The 19,969-nt window shown below is 38.1% G+C and overlaps 1 protein-coding gene across 5 annotated transcripts in view; it reads left to right on the top strand.

Moving 5' to 3' along the window:
* Positions 1–19,969, top strand: part of PRMT3 (protein arginine methyltransferase 3) — a 134,520-nt gene that overhangs the window by 38,678 nt on the left and 75,873 nt on the right. For all 5 annotated transcript variants that reach the window (XM_008004263.3, XM_037999575.2, XM_008004272.3 and 2 more), the window contains one exon: positions 3,600–3,699. In XM_008004263.3, coding sequence (XP_008002454.2) covers positions 3,600–3,699 — 100 coding nt within the window. The remainder of the gene's footprint in view (positions 1–3,599; positions 3,700–19,969) is intronic.

Raw genomic sequence — 19,969 nt, 5'->3', positions numbered from 1 at the left:
TTCTCATTTCTTTCTTTTTCCCTGACCATCTAGGACCAGTTTTCTTCTTGAACCAATTTTTTAGTATTTCCTTCATTGTACATTTATGTCAATAGCCAAACAGAATGTTGTTTGTTGGTCTGAAATGTATTTTGCCTATAATTCTGGGAGATATTTTTCTGTACATACAGAATTCTACATTGGCAGTAATATTGTAGTACAGGAGTTGGTAAACCTCAGTCCATGGGCCAGCTACCTGTTTTTGTAAGTAAAGCTGGAACACGGCTGGGCCTTTTTGTTTACATATTGTCTATTGCCTCTTTCACACAGCAATAGCAGTTGAATAGTTGCAACAGAGATCATATGTCCTGCAAATCTAAACTATTTTTACTTCAGCAGTTTAAGAAGAGGTTTACCTTGTTCATTGGTGATATTCTACTATCTATGGCTTTCATTGTTGCTATTAAGAAGTCACCTATCAGAACAATTGTTATTCCATTGAAGACAATTTGCCTTTGTTGATTTTTTTGCCTCTGATTTGTTTAAGTATTAAAGATTTTTTAAAATTTAGTCTTGAGATTCATTGGATTACTTTTGTCTGTGGCTTAAGGCTTTTTATCAATTCCAAAAAATTCTCTTGATCCCAGGAGTTTGAGGTTACAGTAAGCCATGATCATACAACTGCACCCAAGCCTGAGTGACAGAGTGAGACACTCTCTTACAAAAAAAAAAAAAAAAAAGGCCGGGTGCGGTGGCTCACTTCTGTAATCCCAGCACTTTGGGAAGCCGAGGCAGGTGGATCACGAGGTTAGGAGATCGAGACCATTCTGGCTGACACGGTGAAACCCCATCTCTACTAAAAATACAAAAAATTAGCGGGGCATGGTGGCGGGCGCCTGTAGTCCCAGCTACTCGGGAGGCTGAGGCAGGAGAATGGCGTGAACCCGGGAGGCAGAGCTTGCAGTGAGTCAAGATCGCACCACTGCACTCCAGCATGGGTGACAGTGCAAGACTCCATCTCAAAAAAAAAAAAACAACAATTGATATGGGAGTGCAAATGATCAGGAATAGCCAGAAGGATTTTTAAAACGAATAAACTTTAAGGATGTACACTATCAGATTTCTTGGCTGAATTTAAAGCTATAGTAATCAAGAAAGTGTTATATTGGCATAAGAATACACATCTAAATTTGGGGGGCAGAATTGAAAGTCCAGAAATAAATCTGTACATACACGGTTGTTTTTGACAAAGATATCAAAGTAATTCCATAAGTTAGTGATAGTTTTCCCAACAACATTGAAACTATCGCTGTTGATAGTCTGTCGAACAAAGTTTTTTCAACACTGTATCAATAGTTATTGATATGAGGGAATAATGAACATGGTACATATGGGAAAATTAACTGAAATGAAAGCAGAAGCATTTAAGGAGAAAACATAGGTGAAGTATTTGGTATAGGCAAAGATGGCTTAGATATGTCACCAAAAGCATGAACCATAAAAGAACAAAATGATAAGTTGGTCTTTATCAAAGTTAAAAACTTTAGCTCTTCAAAACATACCATTTAAAAAATTAAGAACCAAGCCACAGTATGGCAGAATTATTCACTGTACATAAATCTGACAGAATTTGTATCCAGAATATGTAAAGAACTCTTACAATTCTGTAATAAGAATACGACTGGGCTGAGCGTGGTGGCTCATGCCTGCAATCCCAGCACTTTGGGAGGCTGAGGCAGGTGGATTGTTTGAGCTCAGGAGTTTGAGACCAGCCACAACGTAGAGAAACCCCATCTCTACAAAGAACCACAAATATTAGCCAGGCATGGTGTCACACACCTGTAGTCCCAGCTACTCGGGAGTCTGAGGTGAGAGGATCACTTGAGCTTGGGAGAGGTTGAGGCTGTAGTGAGCTGTGATTGCACCACCACATTCTAACCTGGGCAACAGAGTGAGACCCTGTCTTTTAAAAAAAAAAAAGATTTCAACTGACCTGATGTTTTAAATGGGCAAAAGATTCAAACAAAAGAAGACTTGGGAATATGGCAAGCAAGCCTAGAAAAAATGCTTGATCATTAGGAAAATGCAGTTTATAACCACAATGAATTCTTTCTACACAGTGAAAGTTTCGAAGATCAACAATAGTGAGTATTAACAAGGATGTGAAGCAACAGGAATGCACATGTATTACTGCTTAAAATGTCAAATAGTTTATATGCTTTGTAAAACAAGTTGGCAGTTTGTTTAAAAAGTTAGATATACACTACCATTTGATGGAGCAATTCTGCTTATACACAGATGTTTATAGCAGCTTTATTCATTATGATCCAAAGCTAGAAGCAATCCAGAATTATATACACAGGTGAATGTATAAACAAAATTGTGGTTTATCCATGTGGTAGAATACTACCCAGCAGTAGCAAGGAACAAACTAATATACACAAAAGCATACGTGAAACTGAAAATGTGTCATGCTTATCGAAGGAAGCCAGGCACAAAAAGAAGCAATACGATTCTGTTAGCATGAAACTCTATAAAATACAACTGTAATATATAATGAAAGAAAGAAAATCAGTGGTTGCTTGTGGATGGGGAGATTTTCTCGGAATGGGCACTGATCTTTGGGGGAAGACGAAATGTTCCATATATTGATGGTGGTGGTCAACAAAGTATCTGTTTTTCAGAATTTAACAAAATTAACCTAAAATGAATGCATTGAATTGTATGTAAATAATACCCAATGAAGTTAAGGAGGGACAATTTCTTTGATGGAGGAAAAAAATCCTCTGTAGTTAAAATGTACATTCTGAGAATTCAGAATTTATTAATCAGATATAAACTTAACCAGCAGCTTACATTCACCTTTGTGAAATTAACTGTTGTTTCATATTACAAAAGAAGGGGAGGTTGAAAATATTGCTAATCTTATTAGCAAGTGTATAAAAACATCTAATGATTGCCACTGGTCAACGTTAAATAATTTTTGGTAGTGATAGGATTTCAGGTTTTATATAACACTTAATGTTTTGTTGTTGATAGTGTCATTATTGTTTATAGATACATGTATAGCTTTCACAAGTATTTGATCCTCTTAATAGCCTGTGAAGTAAATAGGGTCAGTATTGTCTTTTACACCTGAGCAGCACAGGCTCAGTGAAATTACTTAAAATGTTGGTGAAGATCACAGAGCTGACAAATGCCAGAGAATCTGGGGGTTAAATTAGGGGCTTGGGGCTTCAAATTCTCTCAGCCCTATGACAGACACACTATTTCTCTTTAAACCATACTTTTGTATGTCTTATATGTCTGTCTTCACCTCTGTGTTGTTTTCTGTTTTAAAGACATGTAACTTCATTGACATGTTATTTTTGATAAAATTTGCATTTCTTTTCAAACTCAAGTTTTAAATATTGGTTCACTGTATTGCCGTATTAACCAGAAACATTTTTGGGCATTCATGGAGTAACCATAAAATAATTATAGTGTCCAAAGAACAACTAAACTTTGATTGAAATACTTTTTTGTCCCACAAAACGAGTTGTTGGCAAAAAATTATGTAATTTAACTAGCTTTCAGAATCTGTTTAATCTACTAATCTAATTCATTTTGATAATTTTCAGACTAAATAAACTTGAAGATACTATTACACTAATTAAAGGAAAGATTGAAGAAGTTCATCTTCCTGTAGAAAAAGTGGATGTTATTATATCTGAGTGGATGGTGAGTGTTTACAGAAAAAACTGGTTTCATTGGTAAAATGAAAAAACTTTTTTAAAGTAATGAATAAGATAATAGTTTCCCTGAATTTAATTATATTTGATACATGGCAGAATGGTGACATTATTTTTTAAATAGCTACATTAGATACTGTAATGTGTAATTTTTAAAAATAGCTACAGTCTTCTTACAGTAGTTTATTCTGAAATGGCGCTTATTTATTGGCTATTCATAATCTTTAAAAAGTGATAAATTATCTTTTTTATCTTAAAAATCCTAATAAATTATTTTTCTACTTTCTAAGTTTTAGATATCTAAGTGTTTGCCTGAAAGCCTTCAGGGACTAGTAAGAACTTATTAGGACTGTTTCATCAAAATTAACATAATACTGCCACCATTATCATACTGAATGTCCTATCTTTCTAATCTGTTAGGCCAAGTAATCAATGTCTATTATCACATAAAATAGAATTTATTGCTGTTATTGAAATAATAAAAGGAAGGTATGTTACATAGCTTCATAATTTGCTGTTGAAATCTTGAGTCAAGACAGAATATTTATTTTTAAATATATTTAAAATAAAATTAATGGAGGCTGGGTATGGTAACTCACACCTGTAATCCCAGCACTTTGGGAGGCTGAGGCAGGTGGATCACCTGAGGTCAGGAGTTTGAGACCAGCCTGGCCAACATGATGAAACCCCATCTCTACTAAAAATATAAAAATTAGCCAGGCATGGTGGCAGGCACCTGTAATCCCAGCTACTTGGGAGGCTGAGGCAGGAGAATGGCTTGAACCCAGGAGGTAGAGTTTGCAGTGAGCCAAGATCACACCACTGCACTCCAACCTGGGCAATAGAGCGAGACTCCACCTCAAAAAAAAAAAATTGTATTTGACAGCTGATTTTACTTACTGATATGTCAATTTGACAGAAATAAACTGGATAGTATTTCTAATAAAGATTTTTCAATTGTTTTGAAATTCTTTTTTCCTTAAAGTTCTATTTGGTAGATATATTTTCAAAATAAATTTATCAAAAAATTTTAAAACAGTGAGTTTTGCTTTATATTTTTTTATAAATTTTGAATAAACATAGTTATAATCCTGGTGAAATAGACATTTCAAGGAACTTTTGGAGTATTCAGATTTAATGTAGTAGTGTAGGGAGTTCCAGTCTAGAGCTGATGACAGTCACAGTTGTTGACGGTTACAATTTTGTATGTGAAACAGTATGTTGATTTTTTTTTAATGCTAAGATTGGCCTTAACCTTTAGTCACAATATTAATATTCTCACACCAAAGAATTTGTATCAGCATTCTGATTTCTCATGAATTGAAAGAGTAGATATGAATTAAAAATGTAACATTTCTTTAAAGACTGTGAAAAGATGCTTCCGAGAAAGCACATTTGAGGCATATACTTGACAAGAATTTTAAATAGTTTATGCTGTATATTTTACTCTTCTTGGAAAATGCATCTTTTACATTACTCCAAAATAGACTTTATAGGCAAACCAAAAGAAAGACTTGTCCAAACTTCCTGTTACCTCAGTTGAACATTATTATATATCTGATTACAATAACTAATGGGATGGTTCTTGCTCTGCCTAGCAGAATTATACTTCTGGATATTGATGTTCTAGGATTTTTCACTTCCAAATCTGAAAGATGATCTAGAATTATTAATATGCAATTGATATCTTAGAACCAGCTGGTTTAATAACTGCAGTTAGCTGGATTGAATGAATTCATGAGATTAAGTTGTACTGGAATCCATTTTGTACTCTTCTGCTTTCTTCTGTACTAAGGAGGGCTAACCCTGCAGGCTGCCTTTCCGAAGCTCCAATGATGGCTGACTTCTACTGAGTTTGGGGAACCCAATGGGAAACACTAGAAACACTAAATCTTCCAAAATTTAAGAAAGGGAGAAGCCAGGGCATTTCTTCCCTTCTTTATCTCTAGTGTGTTGCTGGCAAAAGCTGTTTCTTTTGTGGTTCCACTTCCCACCGGACAGGCATGCTATAATTCCAGCATCCACTGTGCAACCCCAGCCCTGGGTTCTTGTAGCAGTAGCCTAGGAATTATAAAGTTGTGGGCATTATAAAGTCTGGTTGTCTCACTCTCTTGATGACTTCTCACATCTTCTATCCTCTGTATAAGTGACTTGTGACATTAATTTTCCTCTATTTTAGACAGCTTTTGTGGTTTCTCTTTTCCTAGTTTGTACTTGTAACTCAGCAGTCCCCAGACTTCTTGGCACCAGGGACCAGTTTCCTGGAAGACAGTTTTCCCATGGATTGGGGGATAGGGATGGGATGGTTTCAGGATAAAACTATTCCATCTTACGTCATTAGATTCTCATAAGGAGCATACAGTCTAGATTCCTCACATGCACAGTTCACAATAGGGTTCACGCTTCTATGAGAATCTAATGCCACTGCTGATGTGACAGGAGGCAGAGCTCAGGTGGTAGTGCTGGCCTGCTACTCACCTCTTGCTGCGCAGTCCAGTTCCTAACAGGTCATGGACCAGTACCTGTCCATGGCCTGGGGGTTGGGGACTCTTGCTCTAACTGAAATAAAGAACACCTTTCACTTTAGAGCATTGGTTGGGTAGGACCTCTCCCTTCTTCAGGAAGGCAGTCATTGGAGTCACTGGAGCCTGAGATGAAAGGAGCCAGTTGTTTGGAAGCCAAGATGCTTGGAAGCCAGTAATGAAAAACAAATCAGTGTGTCCAGGAAGGGATAACTAAGAACTTTTCTTCTTCCTCGCCACAAAGGTGTTACTTTTAAGCATTTCATTATCTCACTGTCTGCCTTTCCTTGTTTTAAGCAAGTTGAAGTCTAGCAACTGTTTTAAGTGCTCTAGGTGGGGCATTGGACCCTGAACTTATGGCAGTCAGCTCTGGATGACCTTATTTCTCTAGTGAAATTTGCATTTAAGGCATTAAGAAGGCTTGTGCTAAATTATTTTCAGTCATCTTTTTGGATTGGAAATATCATTTATGGTATCTTCTAAATCCTACGAGTCCCTAACTTTATTTAGTACTTTCATTAGGATTTTCGATTTGAGAAACTGGAAAACATTAATTACATAATTAAACAAAGGGCAGGTATGCTTTCTAAAATTTATCCTCCATGTTTCAGGCACACTGGCTGAAACAGTAGGCAAATGGTAAACAACTATTTTAAATCTGTAGCCACATTTTCTTGAACCAGCATTTTAAACTTAAATTGCACAGACTCCTGTCTTTGTTTGTTTTTTTTTTTACATACAACATAATAAGGATGCAAAAATCTAGAATGAACCATGGTTAAGCATTTTTTTTTTCTGTTTTTACAAGTATTTCCAATAAGGAAAGACAAAAATGGAATATACCCTCCAGAATTGGGCACAGATGTTTAATGGACATGTAATCCAGTATAGCAATGTAGAAATCATATATTGCAGAGATGTACATCTGTTTTCTTCTTCTGTGGTCCACTAACTATTCCGTGGCTGAATCTAAATATGTTTTTAGTCTGCACCTGTTCATGAATTTTTGTCTTTATTTTGGAAGATTTTTCTAGATAAGACTAATTTTAAAAGCTAAATTATTGCTGTTAGCATGTTATTTAATAAATGATCACTTGGCTTTTATTAACAAATTCCCAGTTTTAAGCTTGCCTTTAATTTTGTATTTTCATTTTTGTTTTTATTTAAGAGAAGTTTTCTTTTTATTTTATATATTTAAGGTGTACAACATAATGTTTTTATTTACACAGTGAAATTATTACTGCTGTCACATTAACATGTCCATCATCTCACATACTTACCTGTCTTCGTGTATGTAATAAGAGCACCTAAAATCTATTCTCTTAGGAAATGTTTCATATACAATACAGTATTACTAACTATAGTCCTCATGCTCTACATTTTCATTTTCATCAGATGGAATTTCTGTTTGACAAAATTGTTTCAGTTAAATGTAAACAGTTTAATCCCCAGAAGATGTTAATACATATTGCCTTTTGTGTCTGTGTCCTCATTTTTTACATTTTAGTCTACCAATAGAAGTTCTTGTTTTGAGAGCTGTTCTTTATTGCTTCTTATTTCTGACTGCGTAATAAAACTGTTCAAAGTAAGCATCCCTAATTCTGACCCAGTAAGCCAAATTGACTCATTTGGTGTTGCTGTGTTTCCTCTGTGTTTTCAGCATGACTTTGCAAGGACATAGAGTAAGTCCACAGGGCTTAGCATTAGTAAATGACGGAATGTGAATTGTAAGAGAATGTTCCCAGACAGAAATTCGCTGGCCTCAGACTTTTATAATTTTATGTACAGCACATTAAAGGCATGGAGTTAGTATATGACAGGGTTAAGAATGTTGCTCCATAGGCAAACTACCTCCATTTTTGGGCATGTTACCTCTCTATGCCTCAGTTTCCTTCTCTATAAAATGAAAATAACAGTATTACCTACTTCATAAGGTTTTTTTGTGAGGATTAAATGAGTCAATACATGCAAATTTCTTAGAACAGTTTCTGGCACATAAGATCTTAATAATTTAGCTATTCAGTTTTGAAAGTTATACAAACTTTTAAGTACTCTGTAACTCATGAGCGAGCTACCACACTAGCTAATTCAATAAAAGTTGAAAATAATCATATACATGAAATAAAGAATATTAATTCTTGGAGGAAGAACATTCTTAGGGCTTCTCCCTTGCTTACAGCCCTTTGTAAAAGCAGAAGACTTTCTCTTTCCATGTCTAGCATTTACTAATTGACTGTCTGTGGTTGGTGTGCAGAAGTATGAAAGTAAACTGATGGATGTGAGTTACTGGGATTTAGGGTATTCTTGGTATTTTTCTTAATGTTAGTTGAATCAAAATGTATTTTATGTATATTTCAAGCATAATTCTCAGTTTGCTGCCTTGGAAACAATTTTTAGGCAGTACTGACAATGCCTAATAATTTTAGATAAAATATAAAATTCCCATTCCACAGTACTATTTTCTAGTACTGTTAAGTGTTAACAGGGAGATGTTTATAGTGCTTGAACAATGAAAGAAAAATTGTGGTTCATATTTTTTCATAAGTATGCTAACATCTGAATCAAGAATAAAACAAAAACAAAGAGAATAGAAATGTAATTAAGAATACGTCCCTTGTGTATAATTATTTTGGTCTTATAATCTATATGTTTGTTCTTGTCTATGCTCTTAACCACTTCCTACCCTTTCTTTTATTCAATCTTCAATAAGTTATAAAGTATTCTAATCATGAATATTAAAAGGTTAAGTTATTCAAGAACACGAATCAATTGCCCTTATAAACATTTTTCAGGTAATCCCTCAGAGAACACAAAATGTTTGTTAATTTTGATTTTAAACTCTAAAATTCTATAACAACTTGAAAATATTTTGTCAGTAATACCGTTTACCTGGGAGTAAAAGTAAACCCTTCAAATTTACAGCTTGCATTTGTAAACACACAAGCATTTATTATAAATACAAATTGTCTTCTGTAAACTGTATATTGTGTATATACGCCACTTTTTTTTTTGTTTGTTTTTTGTCCATTCAACTGTTAATAGACACTTAGGTTGATTCTATATCTTGGCTATTGTGAATAGTGCTGTTATAAACGTGGGAGTGCAGACACCTCTTTGGCATACTGATTGCTTTTCCTTTGAATATGTAGTGTGATTGCTGGATCATATAATAGTTCTATTTTAAGTTTTTTGAGGAACCTCTATATTCTTTTTCATAATGGCTGTACTAATGTATATTCTTAACAACAGTGTATATGAATTCCCTTTCTCTGCATCCTTGCATCCTTGTCTTTTTGATAACAGCAGTTCTAACTGGCATGAAATAATATCACATTATAATTTCAGTTTGCATTTCCCTGATGATTAGTAATGTTGAGCATTTTTTAATGTACCTGCTGGCCTTTTATATGTCTTCTTTTGAGAGATGTCTATTCAGTTTATTTGCCCATTTTTGATCAGATTATTTGAGTTTTTGCTATTCAGTTCTTTATATATTCTGGATGTTAATCTCTTGCTGGATAAATAATTTATAAATATTTTCTCCCACTCTGCAGATTGTCTCTTTATTGTTTTCTTTGCTGTGCAGAAACTTTAATTTTTTAGTGGCTTTTTTTTTTTTTTTTTTTTTACTTTCAGATCTGGGGGTACATGTACAGGTTTGTTATTTAGGTAATAACTCATGCCATGGGGGTTTGTTGTACAAATTATTTCATCACCTAGGTACTAAGCCTAGTACCCAATAGTTATTTTCTTTTATTTTTTTCACACAGTCTCGCTGTGTCGCCCAGGCTGGAGTGCAGTGGTGCCGATCGCGGCTCACTGTAAGCTCCGCCTCCCGGGTTCAAGCCATTCTCCTGCCTCAGCCTCCCAAGTAGCTGGGACTACAGGCGCTTGCCACCATCCCCGGCTAAGTTTTTGTATTTGTCATAGAGACGGGGTTTCACTATGTTAGCCAGGATGGTCTCAATCTCATGACCTCGTGATCCTCCCACCTCGGCCTCCCAAAGTGCTGGGATTACAGGCGTGAGCCACCGCGCCCGGCCCCCAGTAGTTTTTTTTTTTTTTCCTCCTCTCCCTCCTCCCAACCTCTACCCTCAAGTAGTCCCCAGTGTCTGTTGTTCCCTTCTTGTATTCGTGAGTTCTCATCATTTAACTCCTACTTGTAAGTGAGAACATGCGGTATTTGGTTTTCTGTTCCTGCATTAGTTTGCTAAAGATAATGGCCTCCAGCTCCATCCGTGTTCCCACAAAAGACATGATCTCATTCTTTTTTATGGCTGCATCGTGTTCCATGGTGTATCTGTGTCACATTCTCTTTATCGTACTCTGTCACTGATGGGCGTTTTGGTTGGTTCCAGTTCCGTATCTTTGCTGTTGTGAATAATGCTGCAATGAACATTCACACGCATCTTGCTCTTTATGGTAGAATGATTTTTATTTCTCTGGGTATATACCCAGTAATGGAATTGTTGGATCAAACGGTAGTTCTGTTTTTTTGTTTTGTTTTGTTTTGTTTTTGAGATAGGGTCTCCCTCTGTCTCCAAGGCTGGAGTGCAGTGGCGCGATCTTGTCTCACTGCAACCTCCGCCCCCCAGGTTCAAGCAGTTCTCCAACCTTGGCCTCCCGAGTAGCTGGGACTATAGACGTGCGCCACCATGCTGACTAATTTTTGTATATTTGGTAGAGACGAGGTTTCACCATGTTGGCTAGGCTGGTCTCGAACTGCTGACTTCAAGTGATCTGTCCATCTCGGCTTCCCAAAGTGCTGGGATTATAGGTGTGCACCACTGCACCTGGCCTGGTAGTTCTGTTTTTAGCTCTTTGAGGAATCACCATACTGCTTTCCACAATGTTTGAACTAATTTACACTCAGACAGTGTGTAAGCGTTCCCTTTTCACTTCGATCTTGCCAGCACTCTTATTTTTTGACTTTTTTTTTTTTTTGAGATGGAGTCTCGCTGTGTCGCTCAGGCTGGAGTGTAGTAGCGCAGTCTGGAGTGTAGTAGCAGTCTCGGCTCACTGCAAACTCCGCCTCCTGGATTCACGCCATTCTCCTGCCTCAGCCTCCCGAGTAGCTGGGACTACAGGCCCCCGCCACCGCGCCCAGCTAATTTTTTGTAATTTATTCTATTTCACCGTGTTGGCCAGGATGGTCTCGATCTCCTGACCTCATGATCCGCCTGCCTCAGCCTCCCAAAGTGCTGGGATTACAGGTGTGAACCACCGCACCTGGCCTACTTTTTGACTTTTTAATAATAGCCATTTTGACTGGTGTGAGATGGTATCTCATTGTGATTTTGATGTTCATTTCTCTAATGATCAGTGGTGATACTGAGCTTTTCTTCATATGCTTGTTGGCCACATGCATATCCTCTTTAGAAAAGTGTCTCTTCATGTCCTTTGCCCACCTTTTAATGGGGTGGTTTGCTTTTTCTTTTTTTTTTTATTTTTTGAGACGGAGTCTTGCTCTGTCACCCAGGCTGGGGTGCAGTGGCCGGATCTCAGCTCACTGCAAGCTCCGCCTCCCGGGTTTACGCCATTCTCCTGCCTCAGCCTCCCGAGTAGCTGGGACTACAGGCGCCCGCCACCTCGCCCGGCTAGTTTTTTGTATTTTTTAGTAGAGACGGGGTTTCACCGTGTTAGCCAGGATGGTCTCGATCTCCTGATCTCGTGATCCGCCCATCTCGGCCTCCCAAAGGGCTGGGATTACAGGCTTGAGCCACCGCGCCCGGCCTACTTTTTCTATAAATTTGTTTAAATTCCTTATAGATGCTGTTTATTAGACCTTTGTCAGATGCATAGTTTGCAAGTATTTTCTCACATTCTATAGGTTGTCTGTTTATTCTGTTGATGGTTTCTTTTGCTGTGCAGAATCTCTTTAGTTTAATTAAACCCCATTTATCAATTTTTGCTTTTGCTGAAATTGCTTTTGGCATCTTTGTCATGAAATCATTGCCTGTTCCTGGGTCCAGGATGGTATTGCCTAGGTTGTGTTTCGGGGTTTTTATAGTTTTGGGTTTTACATTTAAGTCTTCAATTCATCTTGAGTTGATTTTTGTATATGTTATAAGGAAGGGGTCTAATTTCAGTCTTCTGCATATGGCTAGGCAGTTATCCTAGCACCATTTAGTGAGTAGAGAGTCCTTTCCTTGTTGCTTGTTTTTGTCAGCTTTGTTGAAGATTAGAAATTGATCTTCAATCTGATTGAAGGTTGTGGGTGTGTGGCTTTATTTCTAGGCCTGCTGTTCTGTTCCATTGGTCTATGTGTCTGTTTTTGTACCAGTACTGTGCTGTTTTTATTACTGTAGCCCTGTGGTATAGTTTGAAGTCAGAAAATGTGATACCTCCAGTTTTATTCTTTTTACTTAGGATTGCCTTGGTTATTTGAGCTGTTTTTTGGTTCCATGTGAATTTTAAAGTAGAAGAATGTCATTGGTAGTTTGATAGGAATAGCATTGAATCTATACATGACTTTGGGCAGTGTGACCATTTTAATGATATTGATCCTACTCATCAGCATGGGATTTTTTTGTAGAAGCTATTTAATTTGGTATAACCCCATTTGTCTATTTTTGCTTTTGTTGTTTGTGCTTTTGAGATCATCTCCACAAAGTCTTTGCCCAGACCAATGTCCTGAAGCATTTCCCGATGTTTTCTTCTATTAGTTTAATACTTTAAGATCTTGGCTGGGCGCAGTAGCTCACGCCTGTAATCCCAGCACTTTGGGAGGCCGAGGGGGGCCAATCACGAGGTCAGGAGATTGAGACCATCCTGGCTAACACTGTGAAACCCTGTCTCTACTAAAACTACAAAAAATTAGCTGGGCATGGTGGCGGGTGCCTATAGTCCCAGCTACTCGGGAGACTGAGGCAGGAGAATGGCGTGAACCCAGGAGGCGGAGCTTGCAGTGAGCCGAGATTGCGCCACTGCACTCCAGCCTGGGCGACAGAGCAAAACTCCCGTCTCAAAAAAATAAAAATAAAAATAAGTAATTTCAGTTCTTACATTTAAATCTTTAATCCATTTTTAGTTGATTTATTATTTATTTATTTATTTATTTATTTATTTATTTATTTTCTGTCACCCAGGCTGAAGTGCCCTGGCACCGTCTCAGCTCACCGCAACCTCTGCCTCCTGGGTTCAGGCAACCCTTCCACCCCAGTCTCCTGAGGAGCTGGGACTACAGGTGTGCACCATTATACCCAGCTAATTTTTGTGTTTTTAGTAGAGAGGGCGTTTTCCCATATTGCCCAGGCTGGTCTTGAACTCCTGGGCTTAAGCAAGCCACCCACCTCAGCCTCCCAAACTATTGAAGAAGGTGTCCCTTCTCCAATGAATATTTTTGGTACCTTTGCCAAAAATCAGTTGGCTATAAATGTATGAATTTATTTCTGGGTTCTCCAATATGTTCTTTTGGTCTATGTGTCTGCTTTTATGCCAATATCATGCTGTTTTGGTTACTATAGCTTGTTGACATCAGGTATTGTGATACCCCCAGCTTTGCTCTTTTTGCTTAGGATCACTTTGGCTATTCAGGATCTTTTGTGGTTTCATACAAGTTTTAGGGTTGTTTATTTCTATGAAGAATGTCATTGTTATTTTGATAGGAATTACACTGAATCTGTAAATCACTTTGGCCAGTATGGTTATTTCAACAGTATTAATTCTTCTAATTCATGAGCATGGGATGAGTTTCCATTTTTGGTCGTTCTCTTTAATTTCTTTCATTAGTATTTTGTAGTTTTCATTGTAGAGATCTTTCAACTCTTTGTTTAAACTTATTCCTAAGTATTTTATTTTACTGTAGTTATGTAAATGGCATTGCTTTCTTGATTCCTTTATTACTTCCACTGGGTATAGAAGTGCTACTATTTTTGTATATTGATTTTGTATCGTGCAGCTTTACTGAATCTGTCAGTTCCAAGAGGTTTTTAGATTTTCTGTGTAAGATCATGTCGTCTTCCAACAGGAACAATTTGTCGCCCTTCTTTCCAATTTGAATGTCCTTTATTTATTTTTCTTGCCTGATTGCTCTGGCTAGTGTCATGTTGAATGAAAGTGGTGAAAGTGGACATCCTTGTCTTATTCCATTTCTTAGAGGAAATGGTTTGAACTTGTCCCCATTCAGTATGTCGTTGATTGTGGTTTTGTCATTGGTGGCCTTTGTTGTGTTGAGGTATGTTCCTTCTATGCCTAACTTGTTGAGAGTATTTATCATGAAGCGATGTTGAATTTTATCAGATGCTTTTTCTGTGTCTTTTGAGATGATCATATGGCTTTTGTCTTTCATTTTGTTGAAGTATCATGTTTATTGATTTGTGTACATTTTGTCATCCTTGCATGTCTGGGATAAATCCCACTTGATCATAGCAAGTGATCTTCTGATGTGCCACAGGATTTAGTTTGCTAGTATTTTGTTAAGGACTTTTATATCTGTGTTCATCTGGGATATTGGCCTGCAGTTCCTTTTTGCTGGTGTCTTTAACTGATCTGTGTAATGCTAAGCTCGTAGAATGAGTTTGGAAGAAATCCCCACTCTTGATTTTCTGGAAGAGTTTGAGAGTAGTCACTGTTAGTTCTTTAAATGTCTGGTACTATTTAACAGTGAAGGCATCGAGTCCTGAATTTTTCTTTGATAGACTTTTTACTACAGATTCAATCTAGTTACTTGTGTTCTGCTCAGATTTTCTATTCCTTGTTCAATCTTGGTAGGTTGTATGTGTCCAGGAATGTATCCATTTCCTCTAGGTTTTCCAGTTTGTTAGTGTATGGTTGTTCATCATAGTCTCTAATAAACCTTTGCATTTCTCTGGTATCTGTTTTAATGTCTGTTTCTGATTTTATTTATTTTGGTGTTTTCTCTCTTCTTGGTTAGTCTAGCTAATGGTTTGTCAATTTTGCTTATCTTTTTTAAAAACCAAGTTTTCTTATTTATCTTTTATATTTTTTAAGTCTCAGTTTTGTTCAGTTCTGCTCTGACCTTTATTATTTCTTTCCTTCTACTTTGTTTTTCTAGTTTTTTGAGATGCATCATTAGGTTTTGTATTTGAGATCATTCAACTTTTTTTGATGTAGACATCTGGTGGAGCAATGGCCTTTTCCAGACTTCCTAGTGTTCCAAAGGGAAAGACCTCTACCTGTAGATGAGTTTTAGTGTTCCAGTTGGGAGTGGTGTGGTGACTCTGTTTCCAGATAGATGCAATGGTACAGCCTCTACGCAGCTTCTTGACCTGTGTTCAACATCAGCAATAATATGAGTTACTCAGTGGTATAGGTTATAGAAGTCTGTGGCAGTGGTGGCAGCAGCATAGTTTTTAAGGTACGCAGTTGGAACAGTTTGGGAGATCCTCCTGTTTTCATTTTTCCTACAATAGGAAGACTTAGCTGACCCTGCTGTTAGGTCTGACATGGTCTATAAGCAGCAGCAGTGGTGCTTGGAGCTGCAAGTGGTGCTTGCAGTACTGCAATCAGAGTCCCGTGAACCTATTGTGGCACCTGGGTCTTGGAGTGCCAATTCACCCTCTGTGGCAGGGTTGGATGTAAGTTTCCCACAAGAACCAGGATCTGTGACAATGAGGCACCCTCCAGCAGCTCGGAACCAGACGACTCAGTTGTAACTGTCGTTTTACCCTTGGAGTTCAAGCCACAGCACTGGCCTGACCCTGGGGAAGCAGGGATGTTCTGGAGGTTTGGGCTTGGGGGAGCAGGGTACACTGTATAGTAGTGACTCTAGACACTAGGATGGTGGGTGTTAGCTGTATCCCAGACTCTGTGAGGCTGGGTGCAGCAGCAGCAGGTACCCCAGAATAGTGGAGCTCAGCTGTCATTTGGGCCCTAAGGGCAGCTGGTGGCCTAAAGGCACAGTGATGACTCTACTTCCCAAGGAAAGGGGTGTTTCTGCAGCTCGGACTCGTGGGGGTTAATCTAGCTTCAGGCAAGCAGGGTACTAGAGTTGTTGTGTAAGGTAGGGTGTCTCAGCTCAGCCGCTGCTCTTGTTTCCCTGGGATGCAGGATATTGCATCAGCTCAGCCCTGGGATGCACAGATACTTAGCTTAGCCAGGTCACTGATTTGCCAGAGGATGATATGCCACTTCACCATAGGCCTGTGGGGCGTTACTGTTCCGGGTGGCCCGGGCACCATTTCTCATGATACTGGGTACTACTTCAGCTTAGGTACTGGGGTTGTGGCTTCTCTGGGCAGCCAAGGCACCATTTCCTGGGATGCAGGGCACTGCTTCAACCCTGATGGCAGAGCAGTGTTACTGCTCTGAGTGGCCCTAGTACTCTTCCCAGGAGGCAGCATACTGCTGCAGCTCCAGCTCAAGGGGGTGGGGAGAGGGGTAGGTGGAGTGCCTCCACCTCTGCTTGACCCTGTGTGTAAGGGTGTAATAGCTGCTCACAGCTCTGCCTGGGGAAGTTGGACCACCAGACTGGGGTGGTTCAGCAGCTTAGCCTTAGAGATGAAGGGGAGCTGTGGCTACTAGCCCCTGAAGCAAGGTACACTTCAGCCATAGTTTCAGTTCCAAGATGGCAGTAACCACACAGGCCACTGGGGGCAGGACACAGTGTCAGTGTCTCTTGGGAGAGCACGGCTTTTTGGACCCCAGGCAGCTCCCTCAGCTGGCATATTGCCTATCAGGACTGCAGGTGACCCCAGTGGTGAGGTCTGTAGATGTCCAGTGTGTTGATGGAGGTTGCTGAGATCCTCTTGCTTACCTCTTTGCCTTAGGGAGAAGTTCCTCCTGATTCCCACTTGATCCTGGTTGGGGTTTGGGGTGGTAGGAGACTGGTGTTTTCTTTCATTCTGTATGTGGCCATCCTGAGTTTTTGTGCTCACCAGGCTTTCTGTTACTCCAATGATGTTTCCAGAGCTCTCCCTGGGTTATTTTCGTTAACATAGTTGTATATTTCATTGTTCTTGCTGTCTTTGTGAAAGGGACAAGTGCTAGTGGCTTCTGGTCAGCCCTTACTGATACCACTCTCGAAAGCCACCAATTTTATTAATATACATTGCAGTTTCAAAAATCGTAGTATTGGGGGAGGTGTCCATTTTAGAATTGATGAAATACTGTAAATAAGTGGAGATCAGATTACCATGTTTGAAGTTTGGAAGACATTGTAAAGGTGTCAGTCCTCTTCATATTAGTCTGTAGATTTAATGCAATCCAGTAAAAATCCCAACCATGTTTATGTGGAGTTTGAAAAATCAGCTTTTTAGGTAAATGAAAAAGAAGCCCAAAAGCAGCCTGTATACTTTTAAGAGAATAAGGTGGGAGGACGTGGTGTACTAGACATCAAGCTATAAAGTATAATACAGCAATTAAAACAGTGTTTGACTTGTGCAAAGACTGACAAACAGACCTGTGTAACCCATACTCATAAGGTCACTTGATTTATGGTAAAGGTGGTATTACAGAGTAGTGAGGAAAGGATGATGCTGAAACAACTGAATATCCTTACTGGGGAAAATATAAAGAAATAAGACTTCTACTTCATAGAAAACGAAGAAATCAGTTCCAAGTGGAGTAAAGTTCTACATGGAAAAAGAGCCTTAGGAGAGAATAAAAGGGGAATACATTTATGACTTTGGATAGAGAAAATATCTTAGTCAAAACCCCCAAAATACTAATGTTAAGAGAAAAGATAGTGGCTCACTTTTGTAATCCCAGCAGTTTGATTGGCTGAGGCAGGAGGATGGTTTAAGCCCAGAAGTTCAAGACTGCATGAGCTGTGATTGCACCACTGCACTCCATCCTGGGCAACAGAGCAAGATGCTGACTCTTAGAGAGAGAGAGGCCGGGTGCGGTGGCTCACGCCTGTAATCCCAACACTTTGGGAGGCTGAGGCAGGTGGATCATGAGGTCAGGAGATCGAGACCATCCTGGCTAATGCAGTGAAACCCTGTCTCTACTAAAAATACCAAAAAAAGGAGAAAGGGAGAGAGAGAAAGAAAAAATAAATTGGACTACATCAAAATTAAGAGATTCTGTCATAAAAATACATATTTAAGAGCATGAAAAGCAGTAACAGTCATTCTGGATGTTTATGTACAGCGATGATGAATAAATTGATATGCTTTTATCCAAATGGTTAGTATTGTACTATATATTAAAATAGTAATATTAATTTTTCTTGAATTTTACAAAGAAAAAATTTGAAATTATATTGAAGCATTCACTGAGTACTTACTATGTCCCAAGCACTGGTTACTGTTGTGTTTGGCCGGTCTTTTTACTAATCCTTTATTGGATATGTGGTTTGCAAATATTTTCTCCCACTCTGGCAGGTCCTTTTGTCCTTTTAACAGAGTCTTTCATAAAGCAAAAGTTTTTAATATTGATAAAGTCTAATTTATCAATTATTTTTATAGATCATGCCTTTGGTATCAAGTCTAAAATTTCTTAATCTGTAGTTTCACCTCTCCCTTTTTTTTCTTGTCTCTTGTGTTCCTTTAACAAACCCTAGTAGTCCTCAATATAATATCTGAATTACAGGTTGATATATTGTAGTAATACACAGAAAATATCAAATAAGTATGTTTATGATTCAGATTTTACTTTCTGGTACTAGAAGATATTTTATGGTCATTTTTTACTGCCTAAATTTGGAATCAAAGAATCCTGGTCTTTCATTGGAAAATGATATGTAGAGACCATCATCTAGGTTCCTACAGACCAGATGTTATTAACTTTTTAAAGGTAAAAAGTCACAAATCTACACTCATATTTTCAATGTAAGATTATGGAATTTTTACTTGAAATCTTTGATTTTATACTTGCATCTCTTTACTTCTATGCAGAAAACCTTGGTTCCTAAGATAATAATTGCTTGATCATATAGCCTACCTATAATAGTTTCAGATTTTTTTTTTTTTTTTTTTTTTTGAGACAGAGTTTTGCTCTTTTGCCGAGTCTAGAGTGAAGTGGCGTGATCTTGGCTCACTGCAACCTCTGCCCCCCAGGTTCCAGTGATTCTTCTGCCTCAACCTCCGTAATAGCTGGGATTAGAGGCACCTGCCACCACGCCCCGGCTAATTTTTGTATTTTCAGTAAACATGGGGTTTCACCATGTTGGCGGGGCTGGTCTTGAACTCCTGACCTCAGGTGATCTGCCTGCCTCAGCCTCCCAAAGTGCTGGGATTACAGGTTTGGGCCACTGGGCCCGGCCAGTTTCCGAGATTTAACACCAATTTTACTACTAAACAATAAGACTTCTAAATGTAGCTTAAAATTTGTTTATATTTTTTCTTATAGAATGTATCTCATGAGAAATATACAGTCAAAATATTGGCTTTTCTTTTAAAGTCACTTGTCACTATTTTCTCCTTTTATGTTACTAACTTGATACACAACCAGATTTCAGTGTTTTCTTTTTTTTTCAATTTTGGGGAGGATTGCTTCTTTTTCCCTTGTTTAGTTTAATTTTGTGTTTTAGTTATGCAAAAAATTACTAATTTTTTAGTAATTTTTATGTACATTTTAAGATAACAGGAGATTCTATTTCTTCTTCTGTTGTCCTCCTTTGTGGATAGATGACCATTTTCTTTTTATCTTTGGGGTTATTTTGAAAATATTAGATATGTATATATTCACCATTATGCAAAAGTTAGCATATTCGAGATATTGTTCTATACTTTGCTTTTATTCAACTAAAATTCTATCTCAGAAATCACTTCATTATTCTATAGAAATATTTCTCATTCCTTTTTATGGCTGTACACACATGCACACCAACTT

Source organism: Chlorocebus sabaeus, chromosome 1 (genome assembly GCF_047675955.1).
Source record: "Chlorocebus sabaeus isolate Y175 chromosome 1, mChlSab1.0.hap1, whole genome shotgun sequence".
NCBI lineage: Eukaryota > Metazoa > Chordata > Mammalia > Primates > Cercopithecidae > Chlorocebus > Chlorocebus sabaeus.
This window is presented reverse-complemented; position numbering and strand designations above follow the sequence as displayed.